Source organism: Tuber melanosporum (assembly GCF_000151645.1).
Source record: "Tuber melanosporum whole genome shotgun sequence assembly, scaffold_132, strain Mel28".
NCBI classification, from domain to species: Eukaryota; Fungi; Ascomycota; class Pezizomycetes; order Pezizales; family Tuberaceae; genus Tuber; species Tuber melanosporum.
The window spans coordinates 188,841-201,188 of NW_003298789.1; the positions used below are offsets into that span (position 1 = coordinate 188,841).

A 12,348-nucleotide genomic window follows, 5' to 3' on the forward strand; every position below is an offset into this window, starting at 1 on the left:
TTTACGGTCTGTGCCGCTAGAATCCGGGTTGTGCTTTGGCGCTGTCTCAAAATGTAGCATTTGGACACCAGATGACTATAGTAAGGTAGTTTCAGAGAGTACCCTAGCTGGAACTATAAAGCCTATCCACCTCTTTGAATCTTCTATACCAAACATTTTTTGCTATTGGGAAAAGGCACTTAGTACGGTAATAAAGGTGTGAAAAGGTATACAAAGCTTTCAGGTATTCCTTTTTCTGAAAGAACTTCCAGAAGTTGTCTTAGTAAAGAAATTACCTTTTAGTAATTGGCAGCAGTTTGATCTGAATAAGACTGGTGTTGATGAATTACAAATTCAGAATATAGTGCCTGAACTAATTCCACCAATTGACTTCAAGCCTGAAAGATATTATGACATGTGGAGTAAGTATGATCCCTATGTGCCAGAAGATATTTGTTTTACCTGACTTTATACAGAGCTCACTATGGACACAATTCAATAGGCCAAGGCAGTCAAGGTACGAGGAACAAAGTATAAGACACTTCCTCCAGCAACTGACAGGCCAATAGCCAGTAGTTCAGATACTATACTTTCTAATTCACTAATTACAAGTAACAGTAATAAGAAACTATGGCAGGAAACTACTCTACAATCAGATGGAAATGATACTTCTATCACTAGTGTCAGGGAAGGGGCTGATACTAGTATAGTCGCTGCAGAACTAGTAGAGCAAGATTTACTAAAACCTAGAAAGCGAGAAAGACCACCCGGATCAAAGAATAAAAATAGTAGGAAAACCATGTAAATAGCATCATTTCGCAAAATATTTTTCATAGATCTAAAACCCATATACAAAATAAAATTCCAACGAAGTTACTTTATTTTTAAACATTTTTATCATGGTAGAGTAGTCGATTTACTTGAGAGAAAAAGAAAAACTCTTTGGTTGCCACACTTCAAACTCATTTTCCCAACAACAACGAAAACTGCCCATATGCTGGTTCTAATAAAACCACACTCATATTATGATATGATAGGATACATTTTATGTGGTGTGCATCATACCAAACCCGTTCTTACACAAGGCTGGAAATATAGGAGGGTTGGGGGTTCGGGAGGTTTTCGAATTATGGGAAGGTTTACTGTACGAGTACCAGTATTGTAAATAATTTCAACCCCTAGCTGATTGGTTTCTCTTGTTTCCCGTCTTGGCATCCTCGTAGTTTCAGATGGGGTGGGATGTTGACAACGAGCCTACAAGGCGCAGAACCCTGCGATCCCTAACTGTTCCAACGCTCCCGGTGTTTTTTCACTGGAACCTGGGGGGCTCGATCAGTTTCGTTCACCACCACAAAGCCTAGAGTCCGGCCGTGCTCGTTTCTACCCTTTTGGGTTGCTCAATCACCCTACGAGTTACAAGTCCGTCTATCCCCTTGTCTTTCTCGAGGTTCTTCGTTCGCTCGATACGGAGCAATCATGAAGCAGCGGTCAACTTTCATCGTCTCTGAGTCCCACGGGACTCTCCCGGAGAACCTTTCCCTCAACAAAGACTCCTTTGTGATAAAAGCGCTGCCACCATCTGCTGTGCGTGAAGACCGGTTTACGTTCGGCGTCCACGAGCTCCCGGCCGAGATCCAGGATGTTTTAAGCTCATGTAGGGAGGTTCATTTAAAATTCGCGAGCGGAGATATCTATGAATCCATTGATCCGTACAGTTCAAGGACTCCTGGCGGTTTACATATATTTTTGTCACCCGAGCAGGGAACTTCTCCGTATGCTAATATACCCTCTCGATTACATGTTATGCACTGACAAGGACAAATGGGCAGAGACTCTATTTGCCTGCTTCTTGAGAAGGTCTTCGGTGTAGATCATTGTCGGGATCTCAAGTCTTCCTTTATTAAGATACCCGGAAGCTATCAGTTCTACTCCCCATTACGCTCAGCTTCAGCATTCGTCCAGTACCTGCGAAATCATCTCTCTGAGAAAGATATTGTGCGACGAGCTGAGGTTCATTCATTGGAAAGTGCTGAATATATCGACGTGACGTACGACGCTATTGCCCAAACGCTGGTGCTGTCGAGTGTACATGCTCCAAACCATCCAAAATGGGACGGGTTGTCAATAACCAGTACAAAAACCTCTGATGTCGAGCTTGGGGTCTTGGGGAACGTAGCCCCAATGGAAGAGGAAGGTCTCACATTGGCTGGCTTCATAGCTGAACTTGGCGAGAGCGATGACTTTGGTGATATCCTATTAAGATGATATTATGTACATTTCCCTAACTTCGTCCTAGAACCAACAATGTTTTCATTTGCCTCTCGCCATCATCGCTCAGAGTCGACCTTTAGCATCACCACAGCGCTTCCACCGGGCCTACACCCTAAGCTCAAGCTCTCTATTCATGCCCCAGTGATACCACCTTCGAACAGGGGCAAGGAGTGCACGCTCAACGCGTACTTCACTCTTCCGGTAGCTTTGTTCATCGATAAATATCAACTTTCATCAGATAATCAACAGCTCCTCGACTCACTAAGCATAAAACAAATCAAAGAAATTTCTGGAGAAATAGATCTTGAAGCGCCAGTTTGGACACGGGAAAAGTGGGGGAGCCGGGTCTTAGTTGAAGTAGATACTAAGAAGGGAGAAAACGGGGTAGAGCTAGAGCTGCCGCTACACCTACGATACTTGGAACCCCGCTACGGCGGCACAACTACGAAGGTCGATTTCGCTTGGCCGAGTGTGTTTTGGGCTTGTAGAAGTGAGCATTGGAAAAAGATGGCAGTTAACCCGTTTGACAGGTTGCATCTAGGGTGGGAGGACCTGTTTCCTGAGCAGGTCATGTATTATCATCTCTCTCCGGCGCCGCAAGAGAGGAGTGAGGGAGCCTGGATCAGCATTGACGTGCCTGTGTTGGGATTGGAAAATGCACAGATGATAAAGATTGGCACTGCCACTGTTATCGGGCTTGGATTTTTGTGGGTGTTGTTCAAGATATTATTGGCGAAATTTGGGAGTGCTCTGGAGAAAAAAAGGCTTAAAGGGGAGTAATTGGCGAGGAAGGAACGCCAGAAATTATTTGGAGAGAAGTTGTGCAAGCAATAATCTCTAAACAGTATAATATTATCATGTATTACCATACTCGGAATGCTGTAGAATATAATAAATGGGTGAGAAATGTATGGGACATTATAATCATTATCTTTGCGGGAAGACAATTTTAAAATATTATGATAAAGTATCATACTAGGACAAAAGACTTTGAGGTTTTTATCCTTTCTACACCAAAAGTATAATTTTATAAGGGGCCGATGCCCCCTTATAAAATTCTGTGGGGCCGGGTAACCCGAGAGGAGCTACTTCAAACTTGCTCAACACCACGTTTCCTTTGGCGAATCCTGAGCCTTTCCCAATCAAATCCCTTATCCTTCTCAATGCGTTCAACAACTTCCTCTGGAATGTTCTTCTGGGCCCTTTTTATTCTTGCCTTCTCGTCACTGGCCGCTGCAGCTTCCGGAGCTTGGATATTTGAAGATGCGCAAGCTGTTGTCGCCGCAAAAGGAGGTAAAGCTGATGCTTATAAGTGAGTGCTCACAAACTAGAAAACACACCCGGAATTTTGGGGCGGTGAGAGCAATCGGGATTGTTTCCATTTGACAAATCATCTCGCTAGGTTCTCCCCCACCGAATCAATCAAAGGAGCTATCAGCCTTGGGCCAAAGGATGTATTAAAAGTCTCGTTAACCGTCAAGGAGGACTCTAAGGTTGGCCGCCCTCACCAGGCGTTCCTTCTGGTTCAGGAACCTGGGAGCAAAGTGGAGACCTTTTTCCCGCTTTCTGTGAAAGAGTTGTCGGGCAAAGCCAGAGTCGATTTGGTATGATATATCCTCATATATGGGTACTCAGATGGTTACGTGTCCTAACCAATTGTTCCCATGACAGTCTCACAAGGATCTCTCGCCCTTTCTACTTACCGCTCCTTCACTTTTGCTGTCGCTTGTCCTCGGCTCCTTCGGCGAATCTACTGCCTCAATTGTTACCATCGGAAACGTCGAGCCCTCCCTTGACCCTACCTCGAAAGCCCTCCTCGAGAAGCAGAAGCAGAAGGATATTGGCGAGGGAACTGCTATCTACAAGGCCAAGGGTGAGATCCGTCATATCTTTAGAGTGGATCCTCAGAGCCCCCCTAAGATTATTACCCTGGTTTTCTTGCTCTCGGTGTTGGTGGGACTTGGCGGTCTTTTCGTAGTTGTAAGCTTCCCACTGACGCGCTGCGGGCAGCTGAATTGAGACTAATGAGCGTAATAGTGGTTCCCAATTCTTGGAGGGAACTTGTCTCACCTCCGCCAAGCTCTCAAAGCTGCCCCGATCTCCCACCCGATCTTCTTTGCTAGCTTGCTTTCGCTGGAGGGCATCTTCTTCATGTACTACACCCACTGGAACCTCTTCCAGACACTCGCCGGAATGGCTCTCGTAGGACCCGTCGTCTTGTTCAGTGGCAGTCGCGCTTTGAGGGAAGTTAGGGCCAGGAGAGAAAAGGGAGAGCGCTAAGCGGTGGAAAATCTGTAGTCGTAAACTCTGATGTAGTTGTGATACCAAACATCACACGAAATTAAAATGGGGAAATGTGGTATTTTTATTTCCCTGGGTTTTCGGAATTAAAAGAGCCTGTCTGGGAGAATGTCAAGTTAGAATTGTGCTGTGTTGATTCAAGAGGGGCGAATGGAATGGGAAATGGGCTTCGGAATAAAATGTATGCTACTTTTGTGGGGCTGTTTCAGGGAATGGGAAGGAATATATTATGGCATTGTCAAAATGCGACGGATGCCCGAGCGAGATGAGCCAGGCAGTCAGATGAGCGCGTGTTTGTTGGCGGGAGCGTTGGTACAGTACTGTATGGTGCTAGTACTCAATATGATTTTGTTTTGAGTCAATTGTGTCCATGGCTAAAGCTTCGATATTGATAGTTTTGTACTGTACAGTATAGATACAGTACACTGCCTTTCCAAGAGCAGTACTTTCTGTTCTACGGTCTGCGTTCTGGTCATCCTTACCACCCTCTTGTACTGTGGTTTAGAGCTTCAATATGTCATCGTGGGCTCGGGCATTTAGGAGGCTGTGCTACGGGTTTTATTTACCATTGATTGAATTCTAGTGAATTTACTCTCGGATAAATAGATGTGAATTGTAGTATCATTACTGTGTTGAACCTTTTTATGCTACAACCGTGCTCTGACTATCACCAGATAGATGTCTCCACAAAGGCCCCGGAAGTGTGATAGATGTAAATAAGTGATTCGGTTATGGTATGGGTTGATGGGATGGTAATCCCAACAGTGAGGGAGCTGTATCATTAAAAGTGCGAATGAAGAATGGATAAATGGGAGCAAACGAGTGAGCGTGCGAGTGAGATTGTGTGCGGACAAGTGTGTGTGCATGCTCATGGGCTTTGTGCCTATGATAGGAGGGTGACGGGGTTCTGACCCCCCTTAGTGGCTTTTTCCTATGATAATATTATTAGGGGATGTTTGGCAACCACAAAATTTGTGTTCAAAATTGCGTTTTGTGCCTGGGGTTTCGGGTAAGTCTGTCGAACCTCGCTTTTTTGGCTCCAGCCTTCTTGCCCACCCGGAGAACGGTATAGTATCGTATCTGCTCCAGGTATGATACCACGCCAAGAGTTCGACATACTTTTGTGCTCTGGCGGCATTTCGTACCCACACAAGCCAAGCCTATGGGAGCACATCATGGGTGCGCGCGAATTGGGACTGAACAATCACAGTGCATAAAACCTTCTTATACAATCTCTCATAGTGCATTGTGATTGGTCGGTTCCAAATTGTGCGTACAAAACGCCCTCTTATTCTGCTCTATTGGTTGGAGGTGTAAAGAGATGGGTCCTGTGGAAGGTTGCTGGCTAAAGGGGAGGGGGTAATGTTCCTCAAAGGTTGGTGTTCGCCTTTGCCTTTCGGCAGCGCTGGCTGGCTACCCAACTAGATTCTAGTTTTTATCGCTTGTCGAGCTTAGTTGACTTTGGGCTTGTGTTCTAGTATGATATGTGGTCGCAGCCAGTTGTGATCATATATTGTCACTCGGCTGGAATATAAATTGCAATGTATGATATTAAAGGATGAGACGAAAACAGGTGCGTAAACTCTATTTCTGTAGCCAGATCTAAACGGAATAAACTCTCATGTGCAATAACTAATCACTTTCGGACAAAACAGGAGGAAAAGAAAAACCCCCTTCCCAAATCTAAAACTCGAAACCAGAAGGCGCACAAGAGGAAATCTCCACTGGTAAAAGATAGTGCGAGTGCGCTGGTATATTTAGGGATATCGGTCCGTTGCTGTTCCCACCGGTATTGATCCCGCCCTCGAAGATCTGGATGTCGGTAGCGCTAATATTCGTGTCGCCTTTTGAGATCCAATATTCCGGTGAGATGTGCTGGTACCCAAGGATTACGGGTGGGAGGCGGGGGACTGGGTCGTCTTAAAAAAAATAATAATTAAAGAATTAGTATCATTAAATTTTGAAGGGAGCGGGAGGGGGGGGTTTACCGGTGTGGGTAACGCGAAAGTTAGTTCCCGACTTTGAAATAAAGGTTGATAGCTCTTCGTTCCCGATTCTGGGTGCACCAAAGGTGTACTGTCACACTTCCCCATTAGCCAACAGCACCACTACCTCCGCATCCTAAGTTGGGCTCAACAACATACCAAATCAACCTCTACACCCCCCCTCCTAATCTCCTCAGCCATTAACGTCGCGATAGCCCCACCGAGCGAATGCCCAACAACAACAACCGTGTATCCTGGATTCTCCCTCTTCAGTTCCTCAACGCTCTTCACCACGGCCGGTAACGCTTCCTGCATGGCTTCGTAAAACCCGCTATGTACTTCACAACCCGGGCATATCTCGGGAACTTTCTTGAGCTTTGCCTGAATGTTTGCCAGCCAATTGCGCAGCGAACTGCTGCCGCGGATGGATATCACGATGGATTTGACAGTGTCGTCGCGGGCTACTAGGCCGGTTGTGTCGGCGTCTTGTGTGCTATCATGGATGTTAGTAGAGGAAGGAGGAGGAGAGGAAGGGGGAGGGAGGATGGACTTTGCAAATTCTAGAATCGTGGTGATGTTATTTGTAGTTATCTCCGGACACACGCCCCCAGCACAGGTGACTTCAGTGCCAACGACATGGTTAGGATCGCAGTATGCCGCTGCTGCGAACTCGGCAAAGTACAGGATTTTGGGAAGGAGTTTTGGATCAAGGGCTTTACATTGGTTAGTGTTTGGCTCTATAGTTGGTTTGATGTTGATACTGGTTGGGGTTGATAGCGACTTACTTCCTTTGGAGGTGCTAGGGTTGTCACCACCGATGATATCTTTCCCTGTCTCGACGAGATTCTCCCAGATATTTTCGAACAGGTCACCGGCTCCAGATGTTGCTACAGGTGTTGGTGCTGCGCTACTGGCTTGGATATATGATCCTGAGAGACCAGATATGATGGCGAGAAGAGTCGTTGCCCCACGCATTATCTATTACTGGCTTGTCTAATAATACAAAGATTGAATGTTTAGAGAAAGAGAGTGTAGCCTTTTAAAAATTAAGAGAAAATGGAAAGAATGAGTTCGAAAGAGTGACTATCGATGAACTATAACGATTTCGGGTGCGTGAGGACGATTTTAAGATGTCTTGGAATGGGGAATGGAAGCCATCTTTAAACCTTTCACACTCTATCTACTTCACTTACCACTTTCAGAGTTTCCAACTACCCTGCTCTATTGTACCCCCCAAGGCGCTGATCCTCAATAGCATTTTTATCTACTGGACTCCTCGTTAACCAGGTCAATGCTCAGAATAGCATGCGCGGAAGCTCGTATATCAATTCTTCCGAGAGACCGCAAAAACGAACATCCCGGGGGGGGGGCTAGTCGATGAAACAAACCTGCTGGTTCCACAGACAGAAGTTGAATCCCGATAATTCATGCTACCGAACGATACTAGAAGGGGGGAAGGGGGGTTGCATTATCCACCATATGCACCCCTACGCGCTTAGCATGGGAGCAATTTCCCCACAACTGCGCAGAACGGCACAGCCATTAAATTACGGGTAAACACCACTCGAGGATAAGGAAAGTAGGTAAGAGCACAACACAACACAGCACAGTGCAGTGGAACAGATGTGCCTCTCCCAGTATGCTGGAGGCAAGCTGGGATGGACCTTTGTGGAAGTATCACTACACAATATATAAGCACAGTACCGGGGAAGGTCAAGTTGTTGTACAATGCCATGAGAAAAAGTGATTGTCACTTGCCATTTTTACACCAAAAGTGGTCATTTCTGCAACAATCCAACAATGCCACATCGACTTCAGTTGGTTCTATGTTGGTTTCAGGTAACAGGTCCTGATATGGATTTCTCAATACCTCAATTTCAGTGGGATCAGATGTGTCTTACATTGTAGGCCAGGCTATGAAAATGGGAATTATCAAAACAAGTACCATTTTCTATGGGCCTCCATTCAATTTTTGTGGCTTAGCACAAATATTTCAATACGATACCTTGACCCTCTCTTGCTTGTGGAATAGCCAATTCACTATCGATTGCAGCTAAAGAGACATGAATTAAAACCCCGGGTTACTGAGGATTTGGCTGGGGTTAAATTTTGCTGGTGTTTTCAGTGGTACTTTACCCGACAGACAATGACTTATGCTTAAGAACTATGACATAACTGAAAAGCTATTTCCCGTGTTCTGCATGTGGTTTCTGGATTAGATGGATGGACTAAACATTCCGGCTGGGGGGTACCGCAACGTAGTCGAGCAAATACAATCGCCGGCAGCTGGTTTGCAGTGCTTGTACCGAGTACCGTACAGTACTGTACGAGGGTCTTGGTGCACGCTGAGATTTTCATGTTCTACGTAGAGGGAATTGTCCTCATCAACGCCAGATCCTCACTCCAGCGCGTTTATGCTAGCGAGAGAAGTGATTCCGTAGCGCTGAAGTGAGCTAAAGCTACAAAAAGCTCAGTAGGGCTCCACTATAACTTTCAGGGCAACATATCTGTTCCTCACTTTCGCCTAGGGGGGATGACGGGAGGTGAGGAGTGTGGTGCGGTATGTAGCGTTGAAACTTCAAGCACCGTACTCGTACAGTGTGTAAGAGTAGTGCTTTGCGGGTACTCGGGGGGTACTAGTACTAGTCCGATACCGTACGCCGGGCGACACTTCCAAAACGGGCAGGGCGCCCGTGTGGAAACCAGCACAAATTAGGAAATTTCAGTGGTACCTCATGATCAAGGACAAAGGTCGGGCAACACCTGGCAGCTTCTCCCTATTAGACTACTCGAGTACTATCGTCGCTCCCCTGAAAGTTGGCCTAGAAACCTGGCGATTAACTTAGGGGGTGTGGTTACCCGGATCAAAAAACTAGCAGTGGAGGTTTCGCCCGACTTACCCTTGTACAGTACTAGTGCTGTACTGTACCCGAGTACAAGTATCCTACCGCTTGGAAACGCTCTGGTGGTCTGCGCAGGCACAACTCTGCGTCTAGTATAAGTCATAATAGTAGTCAAAAGGTATCTCTGCAGGGACTATACAGTACGAGTACGGTACTGTACTCCAGTACTGTATCGTGCTCGTATAGATAAACCCTGCGAGCACTTTGCTTTATTATGTCCAACGAGAGTCGCACAAGCGCTTAACTTGCATGAAACCGTATTCGACATGTTACTCGAGTGCGGTACTTGTCCCAGACAAGAACTATTCAAGAATCTGAGTCCTGATTTTGTCCGGGCGCTCATACGGGCACTCACTTTGTGCAATGTATTTTGCGAACCCCTGTTTTCAAGAGGGTGCTTGGGGACAAGTACAGTGCTCGTATGATACTACCTCTTTGCCTGGCTCGGGTTTCAGGTCATGCGTTTCACGAACACTGCCCATGCGCACTTGTCCTCCACCGGAGCGTCGGGCCCGCTACTTCTAGAGCGCTTGACATGGGAGGGAAGGTGGTGTTGGAAGAATGCTTCCCAATGCGGCCCACGAGAAGGCTAGTCTAAGCTACTTTTAGCTACTCTGAGTTACCACTTCTTAGGCACTGCACGCAGTGGGCCTTTTTGGTATAGCCTTGGATATGGACACATATATCAGTAGTGAAAGCAAATTAGGACAAGCTTAGCGAGATAGGAAAGGTGGCCAGAGTAAGTGGTATATAAAAGTAGGGACTGTGGCCGGTGTTTAGTGAAGAATTGAACTCTCCTCTCATATTGAATATCATCGAGCGTATTTTTCCAACAGGCGTGTTGTAATGTGACTTCCAAATATGTTTCGGTTACGTGTTTGATTACAAGGTGCAGCCATAAAAAAGTGGTACAGAGCAGGGGTTACTGTCTCATCCACAGTAGTACAGAGATACTTATGCAGAATCGGTTTCCTACAAAATATATTGCGTGCCAATTGATGATATAATTAATTTTATCAGTAAAAGGTTTCAAAATATTATTTCCAATCATCTGTGCTCAGTTGTTTCATAGAATTGCGTAATATTGATATATTAGAAATAGAAGAGGCTATACTAAAAGGTAAGTGAAATAGATTAGAAAATACGAAAGTAAGTTGCAGAAGCAGGATGAGATAAGAAGTAAATGGAGAAGCAGCATTGCGATCAGAATTCTATAAATTCTCATACCAGTACTCATATCTCAAACCTTTAGAGTTATTTCTTACCCGCCACTAGCATAACTTTCTTCGTACTGGATGTCATTCTTGTAATACCTATCATTTCACATTCCTGTTTAGACAACATAAGGGCAAGTACTCACTTTCAAATGATAAAAACAATATAAACAAAGAGGTAGAAATTGTAATAGTCATTAAGAAGGAAAATAAACTTGTAAATAAATAATAAAAAGTATAGGAAATAAAAAAATAATCAAAAGGAAAAATAATCAAAAAGAAAGAAAAAGTAGAAAATTGTCATAATAATCATAACTTAAAGTCTAAGTCGTGTATGAAACCCACATGACCTCTAAACAGGTCATGTGTATGAACAATAATTATAAAAATATATAACTTAAATGAGTTAATCAAAACTATAACATATGAAATTCTTTTCAAACCACAATGGATTTCTAACATAAGCTATAATATAAAAATTGAGTACCTAGACAGGTAAATAGTCAGAAATGTGATAGTAAAGACCATTTCAATTAGAATAATACTCCAAAAAAAAAATACTATTTCAGATAGTCAAACCTATACTCATACCAGTATCAACAGGCTACCGTAATAGGAATAGTGATAGACAAGAGTCTAATGAATAGAGATACTCTTAGTCCAGTACCTTAATGGAATATCTTACATTTTACTAGAGAGTACATAGGTACTAGGAAGGAAGAATGATTATTCTAGGAGATAGAGTAATGTAAGTAGTTGATTTAGGAGTTACTTTAAATTATTCAGTGGCATGTTGGAGTGGAGTTATCAAACCTTTAAATTAGAGTTACTCTATCTGGATAATGGGTTATCCTGCTATGGAGGTAAGTTATTATACCTTGGAAGAAACATGTTATGTAGGACTTCAGGAGAAGTTATTCTAACAATTAAGTTCAAAAAAAAAAAAAAAAAAGAGATAAGATAAAAAAAAAAAAAAAAAGAGAACAAATATAAAGAAGAATATGACGAATTTCTTAAATATCCAGTAATTAGTTCTTAGAAAAAGTATGATGAAAATCATGATTTGCTTGAACCTGCAATAAATCTTGAATTTCTTGCAATAGTACAATTGCTTAAGCAGTTGAAGCAGCAATAGAGTCAAGTTGTCATTCTTGATGCTCTGCCTGGCATTCTGTAATATCGTAAAATAATTTTGGTAGACAATTTATTGGAAGTGAAAGAGAATCAGACGGGTGATTTGTTAACAAAGAGGAAGAAGGTCAGAAGAGAACATAGGAGGGGGGGGTGGCTCGGGCTTGGAGAGATTGTCGAAGTGGAATACTTACTAGTTTGAGATGAGTGTAACACTTGTGAGGTGCTTAGATTATCTGAAGAAGTTGATATTAATGACCTTGGCAATCAGACATCTGGGATGGGAAGGATTCGACCATCCTGGGTTTGTTGCAAATGATGTTTTGATTTAGGAGGACGCTGCCGCCTTTGATGGGGGTTACAGGAAATTGCAGATATGTCTTGATTTTCTGTTATGTGGTGAAGTATCTGTGATCCGCTCTTTTGTCTCACGTGTTTCTAATTCAATTGGCTGAATTGCTTTTCCCCAATTCTCTTCATCTTGCTCTGCCTTCCGTTTATTGCCAGTTTTAGTATTTTTTCCTCTTTTGTCATTGTTATATCATCTCCTAACCGTTTAAAAAT

The 12,348-nt window shown here is 43.8% G+C and overlaps 3 protein-coding genes; 2 read left to right on the top strand and 1 right to left on the bottom strand.

The window, feature by feature from the left end:
- Positions 1-1,261: 1,261 nt before the first annotated feature.
- GSTUM_00002435001 (uncharacterized protein) lies at positions 1,262-3,180 on the top strand. XM_002836177.2 has 3 exons: positions 1,262-1,751; positions 1,809-2,224; positions 2,276-3,180. The coding sequence occupies exons 1-3, from the start codon at positions 1,456-1,458 to the stop codon at positions 3,028-3,030; spliced, it is 1,467 nt and encodes a 488-aa protein (XP_002836223.1). The 5' UTR covers positions 1,262-1,455; the 3' UTR covers positions 3,031-3,180.
- A 233-nt stretch (positions 3,181-3,413) lies between these two features.
- GSTUM_00002436001 (uncharacterized protein) lies at positions 3,414-4,795 on the top strand (the record flags this gene model as incomplete). XM_002836178.2 has 4 exons in its annotated part: positions 3,414-3,562; positions 3,653-3,854; positions 3,922-4,230; positions 4,288-4,795. The coding sequence occupies 4 exons, from the start codon at positions 3,414-3,416 to the stop codon at positions 4,528-4,530; spliced, it is 903 nt and encodes a 300-aa protein (XP_002836224.1). The 3' UTR covers positions 4,531-4,795.
- A 1,439-nt stretch (positions 4,796-6,234) lies between these two features.
- GSTUM_00002437001 (uncharacterized protein) lies at positions 6,235-7,511 on the bottom strand (the record flags this gene model as incomplete). Its single annotated transcript, XM_002836179.1, has 4 exons — positions 6,235-6,461; positions 6,540-6,627; positions 6,696-7,029; positions 7,087-7,511. 4 exons carry the CDS (start codon positions 7,509-7,511, stop codon positions 6,235-6,237), a joined length of 1,074 nt encoding a protein of 357 aa, XP_002836225.1.
- Positions 7,512-12,348: the final 4,837 nt, after the last annotated feature.